At 41.4% G+C, this 21,213-nt stretch overlaps 1 protein-coding gene and 1 long non-coding RNA gene across 16 annotated transcripts in view; both read right to left on the bottom strand.

Moving 5' to 3' along the window:
• LOC148056750 (uncharacterized) overlaps positions 1 to 4,532 on the bottom strand; it is a 70,190-nt gene extending 65,658 nt beyond the window's left edge. The window contains exon 1 of the long non-coding RNA XR_015702609.1: positions 4,467 to 4,532. This is a non-coding gene — a long non-coding RNA (uncharacterized LOC148056750). The remainder of the gene's footprint in view (positions 1 to 4,466) is intronic.
• Positions 4,533 to 5,274: 742 nt separating this feature from the next.
• Positions 5,275 to 21,213, bottom strand: part of LOC148056749 (uncharacterized) — a 44,720-nt gene continuing 28,781 nt past the window's right edge. For 6 of the 15 annotated variants that reach the window (XR_015702740.1, XR_015702741.1, XR_015702742.1 and 3 more), the window contains 4 exons: positions 13,853 to 14,156; positions 13,684 to 13,747; positions 11,148 to 11,231; positions 5,275 to 7,695 (listed from right to left, as the gene is read on the bottom strand). Coding sequence is in view for 1 of the 15 variants with exons in the window: in XM_087749161.1 (XP_087605287.1) it covers positions 7,687 to 7,695; positions 11,148 to 11,231; positions 13,684 to 13,747 (157 nt within the window). In the remaining 14 variants the exon portion in view is untranslated. The remainder of the gene's footprint in view (positions 7,696 to 11,147; positions 11,232 to 13,683; positions 13,748 to 13,852; positions 14,157 to 21,213) is intronic. The other 9 variants (XR_015702737.1, XR_015702736.1, XR_015702743.1 and 6 more) reach the window with 5 other exon arrangements.

Here is a 21,213-nt window from a genome sequence, read left to right as displayed (position 1 = left end):
CATAAATTAGCTTCGATCGATGAAAAGTATTAACATTTTTTATTTTTACCTTGGAGCGCACTTTGAATTATCAGTTGCTTTTTAGTGTTTTAAAAATGGATATGGGTGAGTTAAGTGGCAGGTTAAAAATATACTGCGGTGACAAACTGCAGAAGCATGGTCAGTGCACTGGAAGCTGAAGGGACTGGAGATGACAAACACCCCTCGCAATCAGCAACACTTTGATAATGTCCAAAAAGTGCCATCCAATTTGCAGGTTGGAAAGACTATCAAAGCCCAGCCCTGAAATAGCAAGGACAGCTGTAGGATGGATTTCACCATCCTTCCACACATTAAACACCATCCCACTTTGCATCAGCTCCCACCGAAATAAATAACTCAAGAACTACGCAACATAAATAACAGCAGAATGGTTAGAAAAAAATCATCTCTCCATCTTCTAAAAATAGCTTCCTTTTGGCTAAGTTGTTCCTTTACGTCTTTCCTTGAGAAAGCGGTGATGAACAGAATACTGATCGGGAATCACTAGCAGAGGCTGCCTCGGGAGCATCATTAAAAAGCACATTTCCCGCAGAACCTCCTGTTTTTCATCCAGAGGAGAGGGTATTTTCCACCTCCTTTTTCTCAAGGTTGGAGCAGTGACTGCCCGCTCCCTGCTCCTTTTCATTCATTGAGCTCTCAAGGCTTTCTCTACCCAAGACATGCCTCTGCTCCATGCCTCTCTCAGGCTGGGACACTGGCTGAGCTTCTGAGTTCCCACAGCAAACCCAGCACGCCCCCAGCACTTGCTCTGGTCTGGCAGGGAACTTCCCACAGGACCTACAGACACACATGGGAGGGAAGCTGCACCTAAACTGTCTTCAACAGTCCTTCACTGAGTCACCTCTTAACTCCATACTGTTAATTCTTACATTTACAAATGCAATGGTTACCTCCTGACCGGGGTTAAGCTGAGAACACCCATCCTCACTCCGCTCCATTTCCACAACAAAGTTTCATGGACCAGGTGAAGCTCTCCTCACAGCAGCACATTTCAAGTCAGATACAGCCACACTGAGTTCACACAAATAAGCTCTACTCCACTGTTTTGAGAGATTTCCATGACTTGCCCCCAAAGCAGAAAAGACTTTAAAGCCAGTTTACACCTTAAAAAAACACAAAAATGGAAACTGATTTCAAAGACGTTTGGAGGGGGACCTCGCCATCCTCTCCTCCCGTGGGCTGAAGCCACAGAGATTTGCAATGCTGTTGGGACTTCACCCAGAGGCTGCAAGGGGATGGGAGGTTTGCTGTTCCATACAACACCCTGAGCTCCTCGGGAGGAAGAGCTTGGGCAGCCAAAACGCCTTGTTGTCCCACATTGTGATGTTTTCCAAATTCCCTGAAACACACTGAAATGAAGGAAAAATGTCTGTGCTGGTGGTGCTTGAGCTATATAGGCTGTTAGGGAAGGAAGTGACAAGAGTCAAATGCTGCGCTAAGCATACCCTTATAGCCAAATAAATGGACAAAAGGTCAAATCAAAGACTATCCACATTCAAGGTTTATTTCAGGACCCCTTCTTCTATCACTACTAGGGGAGCCACAGCCCTTTCAGAAACAAGCTGTTCCTGCTATTGCTGGCTTTGGACAAAAAGCATACTGCTGCTAACCTCTTACATAAAGTGAACAGACAAACAGCTGAATTGCTGACCCCTAATGGCCTTTTCCCTAGGATTTGTGGGTTTGCACAAAGAAGCCAACATTTTACATGCAGCCCTCGATGGAGTTTGGAATTGTGCAGAAACACTGTTTGGAGTGCACACTCTTAACCCAATTGTTTGTGTACAATGTTCCTCCGCTCTGATGCCAAACACTGTAGGTCTCCGGGTTATTTTTTTATTTTTTTTTTTTAAGCTGCTTGGCCATATACAACTTTGAAACCCTGTATATACCTCCACTGCCATTAACACTGCAATATAAGTACAAGCCTGCAGTCAGGGACGTTCCTCTTTGTTACAGTCCATCCTCTTTTTTCAGCTGAGCCCTCAGAGCTCGGTAGATATGAGCTCCAAAATTATTAAACACTTCTTGGCTACAAATATGTGAGTTTTCTGCAACTGAATGCACGGAGCAGGCAGCAATGTGCGTCAGGTTGATTTTGCGAGTAGGAGATATTTAGCAAGAGCAGTTAATTCAGTCTGAGTTTTGAATAAACAATTCTCTTCATCCTTACTTGCAAACTGATTGATTTTAACAGATTTTTATAGACTTTTGTCAATTGGCAAGAGATAAAACATCCACAAGGAAGTACCATTTCCCTTTGAATAGAGAACCCCGGGCAAACCTCAGGCACAAGGCGCCAACCTGCAGCAAGGCAACACCTTTCCATTAAACCCCAGGCTCTGCCGACGTACCCCGCCCAGCGAACCCCGGTGCCTCCGGCAGCCTGCCCCAGTAGATCCATTAAAACTACTCGAACACAACGGTGAAGGCATGCACCGCAGCAGGGTATTTCCAGGACCGCGCACTACCTGTTGCCAACACTCTGGATGTTCTCAAGCATCCCCAAGTAGTTAAGCCTTGGACCTCAGAGGATGAAAAAGTGCAAGCCCAACTGGTATATTTACACAAGCTAAGGATGAAAGCACGAAACACTACAATACTCGAATTCAACAATAACAAAACAGCATTCAGGCATAACAGCAGGCACAAAAATCACCATTGTACGTTTGGTTTCCAATCATTTGAGCTCTCAGCTACTAAAAACTACAATATATATTATTCTGTACTCTGCAGCTATACTAAATCCTACCTTCACATTTTTGTTTTAATTCAAAGACATACTAATTGTTGTGAACACACAAAGTATTACCTGGAATAACACTTCAAATGCAAATTAAGGGCTCTGTAAAATTATTGTAATGCAAGAGTACCATGGTTTATTAACAGCAGATTTGCAAGGTTAATTTTCAATTATGTATTTCTTATTAGTTTTCTAGCTGTCTTGCTATTATCAAATTTAAAGAGGAAGGTACTTTCAATGTGTCCAGCTTCTGCGGCATTATTACTGATAATTATTCTTATTTTCCAATTTGTGTTACTCTCGTGTCTTGCAAAATTTGTAATTAATGAGCAAATAATTATAGCAGCACTTACTAGAGCTGCTTTAGTTAAAGCTGTGTCAGCTTTTGCATTAGGATCCCCATTTTTCAAGGGTTTATAACTCAAGCATAAAAATTCACTCTGGGCAGAGCCTTGTCATAAGAGCTGTCTGCTGAGCATGATTTTTTGTTTTTAAATGTTTCTAAGCAGCATTATTTGGTTCCTGTTTTAAGTTATGGACATTTAAAAAAAAACTTAAGCTTCCCAAGGACATTAAGTTTACAGCTCTCCATTCTTCTATGCTCCAATGTCTCTGAAATAAAGACATTTTATTTTAAGGTGAAGGCATTCACCTTTAAAAATATGAAATAAGATGCCTCAGCATCTCCAAAGACCAGAACCATGTTTTTAATGCCTGGTGGTCATTAGCTTTACAAAATAGACACAGAAGAGATCTTGACATTCAGGGATGTTTATGCTGATCCCAACCAGTTAAGCATTCATGCACATACTCAATTAAGGCACATGAGTGGTCCTTAGGAGTCAACAGGCCTGGCCACGCTCTCCGAGATGCACATGCATTCACTGCCCTGATTCAGCAAAACAAAGCGTTTCTTTTGGCGCAAGTTTTAGGCTGTCCCTATTCACTGCGAACTGTTGTCCACGCGCTTGGGAAAACTGAGCATCACAGGGTTCAGTTCTTCAGGATGCTGAGGACCCAGCAGCCCTTAAACCCACAGGTCTTAAAAGGCTCAGCACCTTCTCGATGAGCTGCTCAGCACCGTGCAGTGTCCTGTCTGGTGCCAGTATAAAACTTATCACAAAACTGTTGCATCTCCTTTGGAAGAGGAAACCCAAAGGGGAAAAGCAGCAGATGCCAAACCACAAGGTTTGCTGTACAACCCATACACTTTGCCATAAAATAAAATTTTATAATGACAGCTCTCGAGCAAACAGATTCTGCAAAATTTAGGCACCACAGAAGAGCTCATCACAGCTGCTTCCTCTAAACATCCTACATGGTTGGCCATCCAGAAAACACCAAATGCACCCCTTCATCACTGCCTGGTCTTTTGTACGCTTCCTCCTGCAAAGAGCCTTTGAGCTGTGGCCTAGCTCTAGGGAACCACTATTGGAGCTGTTTGACCTCAATACCGAGTTTAATCAAAGCAAGACCACTGTAATTCAGCAAACAGGGAATAGCAACAAGTCAGCAGTACTATGCATATCAGCTTTAGTTCATTTTACATAAACTTTAAAGAGCAAGGTGGATTAAGACACTTCCAGCAGCAAACAAACAGCAAAAACACACACCAGAAAAACAAGTATTGCTGGTAAACATAGCCAGAGACAAGACAAAAACAGAGAACAGGGAGACCTACCTGCACCAGTAACAGCAAGTCATGGAAAACAAGGTTTGTCCTCTTGAAAATCCAGGCAACTCATCCCTTAAGCCTCCTCCCCAGGAAAGGGGCAGGTGGACTCAGTGCACCTTTTATTTACTTTCCTTTGACTACCATCAGCTGAGTCTCTTCACACCCTCGTTTGGTATAATTAGCTCCTCATGTTTTAGCTAATTTCTAATGAGGGGAACCCATTTTTTAATCTATTAGTCAATCCAGAGCCATGACACTGGAACCTTTTACCACAATGACTACGGGGGTGCAAATATACCTTCACGCTGACGCCATCCACATAACCAAGCCGTAGTTTATAAGCCCGTATAGCAAACCCACCAATAATTTGCAAACCTCGCCATGTTACAGGAATGCTGATAACTTTATTTCTGCAAAGCACATATGCAGCGCCTGGCCCAAATACAGCTGATGTTTTTACTCTATAATAAACCCTTGCTGTATAAACCAACTACTCCTCCTCATTTTAGGTGCTTGCCTGTCTTTCAGGTAAATATTTTCTCTTGCTGACCTAGTGTCATGAGCTTCCCCAGTTAAGATTAGTTTGCTAAATTTAGTCAGAGGAATCTATATGTGCTGATATTCCCTAGTTGCTGATGGCCTCACATTTTGACTGTAACCATGGTGCTGCTGGATTTATCATGGCTGCATGGCACAATGTGTATCTCATTATTCTTTCCTGGCAGCTTTGTATGGCTTTTATTTAGCTGTAAAAATAATTTACATTTCTTGAGCATCTGAATTAAAGATAAAATAGAACTATGACATCGAGAGCTGGAGATTTTATGCAAATTTATTTATAAATATAAATCACATTTAGAATGCAAAATTACACAAATGTCTTCTACAAATCGCCCATCTCTTAAAGAAATTAATTCTTTACTTTTTTAAGAATAATGCCTTAACATATTATCTACATAGTTGCAACGTGAATGGAAACTCGGGAGAAAATCCAAAGTGAAATTTGGGTACCCTGGGTTGCCCATGAGATCAGTTATGTGACAAGGAATTTTTTCAGTTCTGCATCACTGACTTGAAATTGCTCCGGGTCACCAGCCCGTGGCACTCTCCATCAGCTGCTCCAGGCCTGGGATGAAATTGTGGCTCCGCTGAAGTCACCAGCAAACTCTTGGTTGGCTTTATTGGGGCCATGATGTTCAGCTGTGACAAGTGATGTGCAGGAAATGCAGTGACATCACAAGTCCACCTCATAGTGACCACGTAGCCACGTTGCACACACAACCCAAGCAGCTGGCCCAAAAGTTGAGTTATTCAAATATTCCAGAATAACATTTCTGGGAAAACCCAGCAACTTGCATCTAATTCCAATACATGTAAACATCATGAATCCAGGTATTTTTTATTGTCTTTTAGGATTTCAGAATGGTATACAATATATTTTTTAAAGTGGGATAAAAGCGATGGGGGTTTTCCTGACTATACAGGTACTTTCAGCAAATAGTTTAACAGTAGTTATTTTGATTTCAAAATGGTCATAGATTTGGAATATAAAGACCTACAGTTGGGCTCGATGGTCTTAAAGGTCTTTTCCAACCTAAATGATTCTATGATTCTAAATATGGCTTCATAAAATTTCTTTTAAAACTTTTGACAGTTTCTTTCTGCTATGACCTCAGGCTTTTCCTTGCAGCCCCTTCTGGAGCTTGGTTATTTTAACATTCTCTCCTCTTACACAAGATTTCTGCTTTATATTTGTGGGGAAAAAAAAAAAATCAGTGGTTGTTTTCTTGACTTTGCAATAAAATAATCCATATGAGGTCTTAGTTTTGATCAACAATTTTAGTACAACATCCCTTCTACTTGGTGGAAGCAGCATCCAAACCATCTCAGAAATCTCCGTGCTTCCCACCCTTCTGCCACGCTGAATTCTTCACTGTGCAGTCCTCATCCCATTGCACTTTATCCAAAAAAAAGAGAGGAGAATTTTTTCCTAAGGGAAAAAAATAGCAGCATAAAAATATTAACTGCCAATGCCCTGCTCTTTCTTTAGCTTTGCTTCCATGTTGAGGGCAAATACAATTCTTGAATCAAAAGTAACACAGAAAATAACTTCTCCTTCAGTCAGAAAGCAGTTCTGCAGGGTGTTTGCTATGCTGAACCTGTGTAATCCACACCACCCAAATTTCTGAGCCTCCGCTCGTTACACTACGTATAAAAGCATCCAGCTGCATTTTGTGATGTCTTGCAGAGCACTTGTAGACAAAGTCAGCTATCATCTCAGACATATTAAAATAGTTACTTAAGCATTGCATACTAACCGACGTGCAATTTAACTTTGCCTCTTGCCTGTCACACAGGCTTTCTGTGCATACAGCTGGGGTGAACCGCAGGACAAAACCCTGCCCGATTTGCATTTCTCCTGCCTGCAGCTTGCCTGCCGGCTTGGGGGGAGCCCAGGCAGCGAAAGTCTGCCTGCAGAGCACCTCAGGAGCCCTTTGAGTTTCAAAGATGATTTTTAATTATAGATTTGGGCATTCAGCAGCCGACAGGCTGATCTGGACTCCCACACCTCTAAGGACTTGGTAAGACTGAAAAACTCAAGTCCCTCCATGACTGTTATCACATGTGCTACCGCTTTAGGGGCATCCCTACTTGCTTGTAAAAATGATACCTCAATACCGCAGTGAGTGATAGAGTTCGGAGCACAAGGAACACAGGTTCAGGTAAATTTTGCCTTTCAAATTGTAATAAATAACACGTTTTAAATTTGGGGTTTTTTTAATTTCACCTTCTGAGAAACTGCACAGGGAAGAAACTCCAGGATTACAATAGAAAATATTCATAAAATGACCCTCTGGAATTTGCCAGGTTAGAAACTTTCTGTTGGTGTTTTTAACCACTCCACAAAATTCCTTAAAAGAAACATAGTTTTTGCTTAAGTCCCATGGAACAACCTAAAACACAAGTAAAATGGATAATCTGGTGGATTAACACTGACGACATGTTTCTCATTTTATACTTTTAATTTATCAGAAGTACAATACCTTTTCCAGTCAATTATTGCTTCATCAGCATACTCAGGGTGCCGCGGTGCTGTGGGCAGAATACAGTCATATTCCCCAACACCGCATTTACAGGGTAGCAACATCCACTGCGAAGAGCAGGAGAGCGATGGCTATGGATGTTCAGCTTTGCATCCTGGCTGGTACCAGACCAAACACATTCATCAGGGCACCTGAACGATGGAGAAGAAATGAAGGAAAAAAAGGAAGGTGTATGAATGAGAAATGTCATAATTAAGAAGAGCCAAGTTAACTGGAGACTGGTTTAACGAATATAAAATAGTTTTACATCTCAGGAGGGAGTAATACTGTTACAACCTCAGACAGGGCCCGAGGCCCCAGTCACGAGGAGTTTATGTGCTTCAGTCCCATCGCAGACAATTGGATTTAAGCACATGTTTAAGTACGTGGCTGAGCAGGGATGGTTTGCAAGATCTCTGTAAAAGCACAACCTTCCATTCTCCCAAACCATATGGGTTGACTTCCCATATGGAGTGACAAAATAAAAATATATTCTAAAAATAGCTCTCAAAAAATGCACTGGCTGAAGGCTGCTTCCTGTGCTACAATTTGATTAGCCTTGTGTTTTATTTCTTCAGCAGCGATTTCAATTTATCTCTGATTTGGAGCATGAAAAGCTGCTTTTATAGTTGTAAGCAGAGGAGAAAAAGGCATCCGGGAAGCAAATATAGAGAGCTCTTCTGGCTTTATAGGAGCTGCAGGAACAAGTAAAATGATTTTAGAGCAGCAGAAAACAAAGTGATGCTGGGAGATGATCTATCTTTGCAATCTGTATTTAAGTTCCCTGTCAGCCCCTCTGCGAGTGCAGAACATTACATATTCTGTGCAGCTCCAAAGTAACCTAAAGGAGCCAAAAATTGTCAGTGCAGAAATCCCCTCTGCGGAAGGGATCTCTGCCAGCACGGCTCCCGCCCTGCTCAGCGCGGCGGCCGCACGCGGCTCCCTGACAGCTCCTTCTGTCCACCGTGACGTGGGGAGCTGGAGAAGCCGCTCCCTCGGTGTCTTGGCGTTGATGGATGGTACTGAATGCAAACATTCCCATTTGAGCTCTGCTGTAAGGTGCCTTCTTAAAAATCATAAACTTTTTTTTTTTTTTAAGAAAAAAAAAAACTGGAAATTTTAAATTCCTTCCCACTCAGCTGGGTCAGGGAGCAAACCATCAACCAAGCACCTGGGGAGCTGCTGGTGGCATCCAAGACTTGAAACCGCTGGCTTTGGAGGAGGGGAAGGAGGGAAGATCAATCTTCATGGAAGCCTCCTATCATCAAGTTCTTACTTGCAGACTCAAGAAGTAAGTCTCTCAGCTGAGCTCAAAAGGAATTACTTTCCCCCACTTGGTGTTGGAGGACAGCTGGGGAATGGCACCACAGCACAAACACAAGACATCAAGTCAGAGTCCCTCAGCTGCAGCTGGATCTTGACTAGACGAAGAGCTGACGAGCCATGGGGTTTTTGTGTGCTTGGTTTGAGACTGATTCAACAAGGTGTCTCAACACGGATCCTTCCTTTTGGATCTGCTATGAAGCTCCTGCGACTCCCGAAGTTCCCCATGGATGCCTGGGCTTTGGTGCTCCCTGGTTTAGATTGCTGCCTTAGGCTGAAGACTGGGATTTAGCACCCACCCCTGCTCCAGGGGGTCATTTATTGACTGCAGTCATTTATTTTTCTGGGCTATACAGGTCTGCCCAAAACATACCCATCCTTCTCACCCTCGAGAACCCAAGGCAAGGTAACTGTTCCAGTTGGAGACATACATTTCTTATTATTTGTGTCTTTTGCCAAAATAAGCAGACAAATAAATAGATAGCAGATAGACAGATAAGTAAAAACATTCACGTTCAACTTTCCAGGATGATGGAGTTAAGTCATGTCTTGTTTTTCCAGCATTTCAGTTTTCCCACATCCATCAGTTTGCTTGTTTTATGCAAATAATAAGCATGGATTTCCTGCAGGCCTCTGACACTGCTTTAATAATGCACACTCTGGGAGAGCTTTCTGTCCTGTTTCTGGGTTAATATTTGTTGCTGTCGTTGCAAAAGTGAAATAAAACCGAGAAAAATTGTGTTTGCAAGAAAACTGTGCCCCTCTCCTCAGCACAGGAGGGGATAGCGAGTACCGGTGGGCTGGGACGGATGGGGCAGAGCAGCTCCTGGCTCTTGCTCTGCCGAGAAGATATGAACAACCAGTGAAGGGCCAGCCCTTCTGCCAGCTGTTTGCACCAGCCGGGTACCGGGAGCAAGAAAAAACGGCAAGACTGATGGCTAGGACCCCCGCTCTGGGCACCAGTCAGGCTCTCACATGCTCATCTCCAAGCCCCAGCCCCAGCATCTGTGGCAGTTCAAAATGAAGTTCATTTTGGTATTTTTTTCTTTCTCTCTCCAATCTATTAAAGCTTTAGGAATGGCTTTTCCAATCTGAGCAAAAGCTCTAGATTTACCCTTAAAAGAGACTTTCATAATATCTAAGAAATATTAAAACCCGAAGAGGGAAAATAAAAGATATCTAGAGTGGGAAGAAGCTGAGCTGTAAAACCTTTGGAAGAGAAAGGATTAGAAGCCAGCTTTTCTCTAAAGAATTTATATAGAGGAAAAAACCTACTTTGGAAACAATTATTTACAAAGTTCAAAGTAGTTTGCACCCTTTGCTTTGGTAAGATAAGGGGCAACAAATAACATTCATAGTCACAAGGAGTTAGCCCAATTACTTCTGTCAGCAAAACTAATTTTACAAAAAATATATTTCTTCTAGGAAGAATACTTTTCTTGCTTCAAATTCATTTTTACATTGCTAATAAGTCTCTTAGCAGTAGATTATAAGTGCCTCTTAAGCCAGGAACAGGCGGATCGCCCTGAGCGCAGCCAGCGGTCTCTTCTCCGGAAAAAACATGATTGAAGCCGAGGAGAATTTCGCCTGAGGAGGTTCACTGCAGGTGTTTGGTCCCGTGTCTGTAACCTGCACTGTTACAGAAACTGTTAATAATTATTATACACCGCCAATCATCAGAAACATGATCTAGGAGTATTCTGACCTTTTCACCTTGCCTTACATCTAGAAATGAGAGGGCGTTTTCAGGGCCACATGCCCAGAGAGTAGAAAAGAGTCCCCCTGCCTGACAGGTTGTATAAGGCTCCCAAACTTTTCAAAATTTTCAAATTTTTCACATTTTTTCAAAATGATCCCAAAACTTTCTGAAAGATCCTAAACCTGGCACCTGCTGAACCAGGTAAACCCTTTAAGGCGATGTAAGTTCAGAAGAATTTAACTTCAGTAAAAAAGTGATGGATGAGAGATGAAGACAATCAAAGACAGCCCTCTCTGCCTGGCACCGATGGGTCCCGCTTCCCCGAGCTCAACGGATGTGGCACAGTTCCCGAGGAGATGCGGAAAAGCAGCTGGCTGTGCTTTCTGGAGGTGACCAAAAGTAGGAGCTGGATTGAGGCACGAAGACAAGTAGTGGGTACAGGAGACAAATGGAGAACTAAAACTTTTTAGCACCTCACCAGAACAATCTGAAAAAAATTTACTGTCCCTTCATGGATAAATACAATTATATCAACTCTACTTGAAGGCAGTGACAAGCCCCAGGCTGCCCATGGCACCTCACCTGCACGGTGCAGCAGCGGCTGTGCTCCCCGGCTGGGAATTCACTGGTCCAACTCCAAAGAGCCTGTCGGTGCCCTCTCCTGTGCTGGCAGGGCAGAAAGAACAAAAAGTGATTTTAGAGCTAGTAAGAATTACAGCTGGTTACACCTGTATGGAACAACTAGCTGTTTTCAGGGATATTATTGTCAAGTATTGCCTGCTCTGCAGTGCTTTGCATGGAAAAGCATCGGAAACAACGCGTCTCGGGAAGTTGCCTGGAAAATAAATGCAGTAGCTTGACTCACACAGACATATGCTCATTTGTGCAAAGAAAATATTTAGATGATGAAGAAAGAGGATCAGCTTCCAGCTTTGGATATTCTGGGCAACTCTCTGATTGAATTGTGCATAGGCACTTCACTGAAGAACAGAGATGAGAGGTGTCTATGGCCAGTCCCGACATTATAAGAAAGCATCTGACAAAGTTACAAATCTAAGTCCTGTGCCCAGAAAAGGGGCTAAATTCTTTAAATCAAGTTATTCCATTTTAATTCCTCACTTTCCTCAAGTTTTTGTTCTAAAGGCTTTGTGGCAATTCATGTCAAAGAGCTAAGTAAATATTTTCCTGCACTGTGTGGAAGATGATGTCAGGCAGTGATGGAAGTGAAATACTGACTTTGTATAACTGTTTGTACCTCAGATAGAATTGACTCATTTTGTGAGATTATAGAAAATGCATTCTGTGATTATATATGCCCCTAGAGGCCTCGTGGAGGTGAGATTATGCATCTCACAACGTTATTGTACCAGGAAAAAATGGACTAAGTAAATAAAAAATCTGCAGGATGTGACTTCATCGTGCACTGTTGACATCTGCTTATATGATTTAAAGGATGTTACTATGAATATCATAGTTGCTAATGTAAATGATGAAGAAATCATAGGTCAATCATATAATAATAAATATTAGCATAGGTTTCCCAAGGCCAGAAATGGCTGAAATGGTAATTGGAATTATGATTTTACTCTTGAATTATGTGATACTGAAAACACTTTGGTTGCTGCTGCTTTCCTGGAACTGCTCCATTAAAGCCAAGCAGATACACTCTCCAATCTTTCTTATTCCAAGAAATAATGTCACCTTTTCATAAGGATTATTTTTCTTTCATGTAGGTACACCTCTCACCCCGTACGCTGCATTAAGGTGCCATGTTAGAGGGTGCATTGAGCTGCGCGTCCATGGTCCCTATCGCTCTGGGTGCTGGTCTGAGGATGCAGCACCCCACCTCTGTCATCTGTGTTAGATACCTCGGGGTAAGGTAGAAAAAGAGGAAAAAAGCCCCATAACTGTGCTGCGGGCACAAAGCAAGCATCTAACCTTGTCCTCAACCACTTCCCTCTTAAACACCAGAATAAAGTGCTCTCAAAACGCATTAAGGAAATAGCCAATATATTAAATTTGATGAAAGACTGGCCCAAACAATATGGTTTAAATTGACAAAATATCTGAAACTTATGGCACTATTTATGACACCACTGAATTACCCTGGACACACAGAAGACACAAAAAAATGTGGCTGCAGCTTTAGCGTAATTCATTTAGGAGTTATCTGGCAACACCTTGGGCAGCAAAAAATCACCCCAGCCAGGCTGGTGCTGCTGAGCAAATGCTTTCTTCCAGAGGGTGAGGGGGCTGATAGTCACTTTAAAGCCCTAAGTGTCATTCTTCACCTGCTTTCCCCAGCTCCGTACATCCCTCCCTGCCATGAAGGCTGCATGAATTTGTCCCAGAGCGGTCTGAAAGTCAGAAGCTGCTACATGAAAATATTTTAAGTAATAGGAGTTGCTGGGTGATTACTGTATTACCTGGGGATTCCTGCCAACCGCCGCATACGGCAGGCTTTGGAAATGCTACTAAATCATATTTTTACAGGGAAAAAAAAAACCATAATATAATCCTGTAATGCTGTCTGAATATTGTTGGGCTGTTTTCCTTTAATGCTCTAACTCCTTAGTGATGGGAAGCTCGTAGCTGAGCAGTCATGTTCTAGCTGGTGTCTAATGCTGAAACACTCCATATGAAGAAATCCGGATACGCCACGAGTATTTTAGTGCAGTTACACAAAAGTCTAAAATTAGGTCATAAATTATATAATCTTGCAAGGAAACAACAAATTTAATGACTATGCCAAACCAGAGATAAAAGCTGAGGAAGGAAATAGCATCTTTCTCATTAAATATTAAGGATCAGATCCTTCAAACATTTTCCAGTGATGAACTCTGTGGGAGTTTGGCATCTGTATTTGTGTGTATTCTATAGAATATGCTTATACATCATATACAAGTGCTGAATGTGATTTATGGAGCACACACACATAGTAAGTATATTTATAATGCATAAATATATTCCATCAAGAGCAGAGAAGGTGATTAGTGAAAGTTTCCTAAGAAGTTTAATCAGATATCATGATGGCTTATTTCCAGTGTTGCTCCAAAAGAGTTTTTCATTACAGAGCACTCAGAAAGAGCAGGTAGAGGCATCTCTTTTTCACACTTACAGCGGCAGCAGATATCACAGACTTAGAGATCAGCTCTGTGCATCCTCGGTGGGACTGAAGAACCCTGTAAAAGAAGAAAGATTACCAAGTTATAACAATGGATTGGAAAATTCCCTGCAACCTTTGAATCTCTCCCCTAATGCGACCGTGCCCTAGTCTTTCTTCTAACCTTACACAAGACAAATCTGATTTGATCTATTTAAAATAACGCAGGGGTGAAGTATTCCCTTAAAAGTTTGAAGCAATTCCTCTGGGACCGATGGCCAGTGCTGATGTCCTGAGTGTGTTAACGAGAGGGAATGAGAACCTCTGATGGAGTATGCCAGATAGCGCTCCCGTCCTTGCTGTCGTCAAAGCCTCTCTGACAACCATGTCCGTTTTTTCAAAGCTTTGAGTCATTTGTGGATTGACTATATAATCCTTGTGCTGAAGCCTGGGAAAACTGCTGTTGATGCCCTTGGCAAATTCTTATCCTAAAAAAGCATGAAAAAGAGCAGCAAGTAATTTCAATTCCATAAAATATATTAAATGCAGCACACAGGTATGTAAATGGGAAACTCCATAACTGTAATTTGCCCATTTAGAGCCTGATCTAAAGGCTATAAAAGTTAATTTGAAATCTTTTCATTGATTTTAATGGCCTTTAGATCGGGCGCATATTATTCGCTGCATATCATGTTTGTTTCAGTGCAATAGTGCACTTATCTAAAACATGAATGATGTGGATTATAACACATGCCGATCCACTGCTTATTGTCCAAAGGCAAAGCTTGTGAAATTTATTGACTTTAGCAACACATGTAAAATCTAAAAATCAAAAGAAAGTCCCAAATAACGATTACACTTTTAAAAAGTGAGATAAAAAATGAGGAGGCCTTCTTTTCATTACATACTAATACAATCTAAATGTATTTTAAGCATCATGAAGTCCAAATGGAATTTCTCACAATTCCTCATTTCTGACTGCAGCGGTTCACCAAAAAATTACATGTAAATGATTCAAAACCTCTTGAAGAAACAACATTTTTTTCTAATTTAAGGAGAAGAAAAAAAATGTTTCAACCCAAGCTCAGCAAGGGATAACAGCATTACAGTCGCTGCACAGAGAATTTAGCCACTCATAATTCTAAATCCTTCTCAAACACTTTATTGCTATAAGGTGGCTAATACCAGCCTCTACACAACAGGGCTCCCATAGCATTAACCATGAGAGATAGGCTTCCAGAAAGAAACTATAGCAAAGTAATTGTAAATCTCTAATGATGCATAAAACGAAGCTGAATTGGTCCTGAATTCTCAGCATAAAAGAAATGAACCATCAGAAGAACCAATTCTGGTGGCAGTATAACATACCCCAGTGTGGAAACTGTTTATGGTGTTTGCTGCAGTGGAAATATTCCTACTAATATGCAAGCAATACAAATTCATTAAAAATGCCCGAATGCTGCAACTTCTCATGATACCGTGTGTGACATTAAAAACAAATCATTAGCCAAAAGAAAACCTCATCTGTACCAAAACAATTCACCGTCTTCTTTCTCAGTCGTAGCCAGTTGCCCGTACGATGAATTCAGTAGGTTGTGCATGCTTTTAAACCTATCTCACAAGACTTTCAGGGTGATGGTGTGCTCCATGGCCGGCACTGCCTCACCAGGCTGGGCTGCCGTGGAGCTCTGCCCCACCAGGACTGCCACATCTCCAGGTGCTCAGCTGAACCTGGACTGACTACGTGGGCAGGAGACCAGCCTGAAGCCTCATCCCCCTCCCCTGCTTTGCTCAAGAGGAGAGCTGTGCCGCAGCCTCCAGCGGTGGCCTTCAAGGGTACAGAGCCATGGCCACATACTGGCGGGACAGGGTTGTCCCTGATGATGTGCTGACATAAACCCAAAACCTCCCACCTTCTTAGAAAATTTAGTCAATTCCCACTGGATAAGCATCCAATAAAATATTTAAATCCATAATTAATGATACCATTTAATTAATTAATGATGCAATCTACAAACTCTAACAATGAACCCAGTTCATTCCAGAAACCTGAATGCACAAACCTGGACCTTCACCCATTAATCCATCACTGTCCAGAGGTAACTTGCTCCAGAAGCAGATCAGATTGATTACCTGAGACACCAGAAATCACTTACTCATGCACAAACGAGGCACAGCAGGCGCAGAGGTTATGCAGGTTTCCCCGTGCAGCCTTACCCAGGAGTTTCAATGTGACCATAAACACGATTTCTTTTGAGATGAGAAGCCTGTCTCACTTTTGCATCTAGAAGATCTCTGGCTTTTTTTAGACACTGCCGAGAGGTATTGCATGGGATGATGCTTTTCTAGCACTGGGGCATCTGTCCACTGAGAACTAGATTGACAAGGCTGAAACGGTTGGGTTTGTTTTCTCATTTCACAACTCTAAGAGCCAGACATCTGAAAGCTCAGATACATCATTGCACAGTGTCAAAATCAACGAAGGCACAGATTTGAAATCTGCATACATGGACAAAAATAGGTTGTATCTGAAATTAATTAAAATTTCTAGCCACTACCTAGAGAACAATATTTATCCGTAATAAGCATACATCAACGTATATCACATTTAGTGCGTGGCTTTTAGTGAAGCTGCAGTTTTCAGGTCTTGTATGTAGGACTCTAAGGCTTAGCAATGACTTTTCATTTTAAAAAAGCATTTTAAAGAATTCTTTTATAAAAAAGAAGAAGTAAATGTCACTGATTTAAAGTCAAACTAAAATGAAATGAAATGCAAGTGACTCACTGGGGCTTTCTATGTTTGCAGTTGCAACTGTCTGCATCACATACTACATGTGCAGTATAAAACATACCATAACTATGTATAAGTGTTACAGCCTTATCTATAATCCCCATGGAAATTATGGGAAGAAAAGGTAAACAATTTTGTGAGTGATTTAAAAAAAAAAAAAAGGCGCATTGATCTGACTCTGTTCATACTGCGGTTAATGAAATTTTTAACACTGACAGCAGTAGAAGAAGTTAGGATAAGGATAAAAGGTGAAGAAATTAAGTTTCCCTGTTAAATATCCTCCTTGTACATATATATATATAACAATAAAGGAATGGAGAAACTGATGAAAGAGGGGAAAACCGCTGCAGGCATAAGACAGAAATGAACTAGTTCACACTGTTACAGATTTTGTTGGAGAGGTGCTGGCACCATGAGCGTCTGTTTTACTTACTTGTGAGGGAGGGGTCTTACCCTGTAAGCAATTTTTATGACTATCCATTTTGGAAAAAAGTCCAAACTACTTGACCCATTGCCCTGAGGATCTCAGAGCAGTAAGTGCTATCCAAGATGCTCCATCTGACACCTCTACCTTCAAAGGTACCTACGTTTTTTCCAATCAAATCAGAACAACTCTAATTAAATTTAAACAAGAAGCTAAAGTGAGATGAATGGTTTATAGGTGCTTCATGCTTCCCTACATTGATTAATAGATAAAGAATTCATACCTCCACCAAATTAGTTGACAAACCCTGCTGTAATTTATTCCTTGTACATGATGATCTGTAAGCACAGTGCACTTTAGTAGGGACTGAGCTCCAGCTCCCTCTAAATATATTTTGTGCTGGTTGGCTGCACCCACCAGGTATTTACATTCCACAAATCTTGTCCTCGTATTCAAAGTTTCTCAATACGGTTTTCATTTTAAATTAAAGTAGCAGCAGTTATTCTTGCATAGAATGCCGTTATTTGTGAATCAGGTTTGCAGTCCGGGCAGTTGCATTGGACCGTGCTATTTCTTGGTGCCCGAAGCACTGCTCTGCTGAGTTTTATTTTTGCTTTTGTTTTCCCTGATGTTGTCCTGCATATTACTCTGCTCTGTAAGTGAGTAGCAAATGTAATTTTCTTTCACATACGGATGAAATTTTGCTAAAGCCATACATTTGCCACTTGAAAATCAGGCTCTCTAACCCAAAGCTGATGCAGAAGATGCTTGCCTACTTCTAAAACAGAGCATTACAAGAAGGCGGCACGCCAGGGGCTGTGCCAGGGACTGCCTGTTTGCTTTGACCAGTGGCGAGCCCCGGCCACCATGGACCAGGCTGGAGCCATCCAGAGGTGGGCTCCAACTTTTGGAAATGGCAATGACTGAGCTTATTTTTAAGGAGTTTACTTTTTAGAATAATGCAGTTCAGGTTAGGGTATGACCTACCAGCTGGGAAGAGGTGTATTAATCTCATTCATCGATTACTTTATAGTTCAAATTTTGCAAGGGGCATCCAGCCCTTGAGACGGATATCCCTGTGTCAGAAAAATGGAAATCAATAAATCTATTCAGAAAAACATAATTTCATTTTGCTTCTTAACCAGGAATTGAGATACACACATTTCTCCCTTCCCAGTCCTCCCTGACTTAAATATATCCTGTGTTATATAAGTAATTGTTTTGAACCCACTCTAGGACACAGTCAGAGACATGACTCCAATAACACATTATCAGTAAAACAAAGCAAAACAGTTTCATGTCCCTGCTGGGTTTGTATATACACTCTTAAATGAGCAGATTCTCTCATTATTCACCCTAATCTGGTCACTGTATGCTTAGTCACAGCTGTCACAACAGGTGCCCGAGCGTCCTCCCCCTTAGTGACACTGTGTTTTCTCTCCAGAGTTTGTTATTAAATTCCTCCGCTGCCTTTCTCTGGTGGCTTTGCTGTTCCCTTTCCGGCTCTTCCCAGATTCAACTTCATAATTACTTCTGAAATCATCCAGGTCTGCCTGACTCTGGATGGGACAACACTTCATCTTAAGCATTAGTTCTTCTTTACAAGTTGATGTTCTTCATCCCATCACATGAAACCAGTTTATCCATCAACTTTGGCCATGCTTTTCTTGCCTGGACCTTTCTCCATCTGTCTTGATACCTCCAGTGACCACTTCTCCTGGCTTAAATGCAGAACAGTGCGCTGCAGAATATACTTTGGGACTATGAAGCATTTAGAGGCTGATTTCTCCACTGGACCAGATTATCTCCCCCTATGCCAAACAACAGCATGAGTCTCCAGTGAGTTGAGGATTTCCACATGGGGTCTTGCTCAACATTATATTTAACATGAAAATTCATTGAAATTAACATTTATGCCCCAAGATATCATCTCTTCACTTTTGCTTCTCTCTAACGTCCTTCAACAGTGGTTTGGGGTTCCCAAAATTGAGTGCAGAACTGCTCCCCTCCTGTTCTGTTCCTCTCGCTGCAGATTTATGTACTGCATTTTCCCACTGAGCTTAGCACTCATTGGGGATCTTTTACTGCTGAAAAACTTGCGAGTTCTTAAATTATCAGCGCTGTGCTACTGTGCCCTAACAAAGTTTATCTGATACAACAGCATATCAAACATTTTTAGTCCTGTAACAAATGTTTTCTTAGCTGGAAGCAAGTCTCCTCTGATATTAAAGTATCTCCAAATAAAGAGACAATTTTATATGATTTTTGGCTATTGTCTTCAAGGAATATAGTGTAGGTTGAGGGCAAAATATACACAATTCAACCTCTTTTATGTTTTGTAGACATCAGAATTTAGGGCCTGATTTCCAAAGTGCTATAATCCATCAGTCCCACTGAATTGCAAAGGCTGGTGAGGGAGAAACTAGCCTGAAAGTCAGCTATGTAACCTATATCAGTCCCCTGAAGCACTGAAAAGATTGGGCCAAAACATTAAGGCAAAAGCTTTCTACAATTTTACTTCAATAAAATTACACAGGAGCAAGGAAAATACTCAGCTTTTGATTCACAGAACAAATAGATCCAGTACAGTAGTCATACCATTTAGTTTGTTTTCTCCCTAAAACCCCAGAGTTAGGGGTTAAGACATGCATTTATATCTCAGGTTTCATCCATTTGGGACTGAAATCTTTTTTTCCTACCTTACCCTTGCAGTACTGCCTTCCCTGTCCTACAGCACGGTATAATATCTGTACAGCAATGACAACTGCTTGCAGCTGAGAACAAAATATTACAAAAATCTTTAACACATTGCCACCATTTTTAATGCAACTTATTAGCTGACAACCAAAAGTAGAGGCAGTGTCACATATTCATCCAGATTTCTGTTGGTCACCTGCACACTTTACAGTTCTTTGGACATATTCATTAACATGTTGAGCTAAATTAACTTAAGTTCTTCCTGCCTTAAAACTGAATAGAGAATTCATTCCTCTCTTTCTTATTTTCCCTCTTTTCCCAGCTTACTTTAAAAGTAAAGTAATTATTGCTGGTGTGTGTGACTTGACCCTCCCCAGGATGGGAAATCTCCCAGGCTGGCAGTTGATCACGTGCTAAACTAGAATGGGAGCAGCTCATCTGCTCTGCTGTGGCGCAAGTCTGCCTGAATGCAGGTACAAACTGAACTTAAAAAAAAAAATAAATCTACAATAGATACGAGGAAATTAATAGAGGTGAACAGTGATTCGGGGCAGGGGGAATAAACCAGACCTGAAAGCCGGGGTACTGCAAAACCAGCAGTGCGAAGAATGTCAAGGAAATGAGCTTAGCCATAGCTTTTTTTTTTTTTTTTTTACCTTGTTCTAATTGCTCTAATTTATAGCTTTACTTAACTTGCTTTCTCTAAAAATCATCAGACAGAATAAAAGAAACCTTGATTGCTGTCTGTTGAGCTGCAGCTGACTGGCAGGCATCACTTCTCCAAAGGTAGCAGGATGCAATCGCTCCCATGGGGCAGAAAGCAGAGGTTTCGAACCGACTCTCCGTTTTGCACAGCATTTCTATAGCTGTAAAAGCTCCATGTTCCATATTATTAACCTCTTTCTATTCAAAAATCCAGAAAAGGTGGCTGTGTCAGCTACCCAACCTGAAGTTCAAGATCTTTACGGGTGAGGCGACATTTTAGAGCATAATAACTACACAAAATCCTTATCAAAGATTGTCAGAGAGTTGGGATTACCAGTGGTTATCAGTCAATAATTGTTAGAGTAACTGATGGGTAAGCGGTAACCCTTCACATGCAATTCTTCTGTGGGAATGAGAAAAGCAGCTGGAAGGAATTCATAACAAGAGCCTCGCAGAGCTCAGAGAAATGTGATGTAGAAACAGATTATTATTTCCTGTGGATATTGATGATAAATGAACTGGATTTGGTATGTCTAGGAAATATCACCACACTCTAAGCCATCTGAACTCCCCGTGGCTCAAGGTAAAAACCTCTCCTGTAACTTATGAGAACTCAGTGTAAAGAAAGCACTAAATATCTGGGTCACTAGAAATACAAAAGTTGAACATTCCTCTCGCACACTTCTCATATAATTAATCTTTCCTGAAGGTTTTCAGTGTAATGAGTCATTGATTATTGCAAGGAATGCTTTATAGGGTAAATTAATTCATATAAGAGAAACAGTAAGAAATGCTAAGTAGCCAGATAAATAAATAAAATGTGAAGTGTGTTGGTCATCTGGTTGCAAGTCAGCCCCAGGGGACTCCCATATCTGTAAATCAGCTACTCAGTGAACACTGCCGATACCTGCGCTCCTCTTTCCTCATC

Source organism: Nipponia nippon, unplaced genomic scaffold (assembly GCF_047370975.1).
Source record: "Nipponia nippon isolate SJK-2023a ecotype South Korea unplaced genomic scaffold, ASM4737097v1 scaffold_12, whole genome shotgun sequence".
In the NCBI taxonomy this organism is placed as follows: domain Eukaryota; kingdom Metazoa; phylum Chordata; class Aves; order Pelecaniformes; family Threskiornithidae; genus Nipponia; species Nipponia nippon.
The sequence above is the reverse complement of the archived record's forward strand: the minus strand, read 5'-3'. Positions and strand labels throughout refer to the sequence as shown.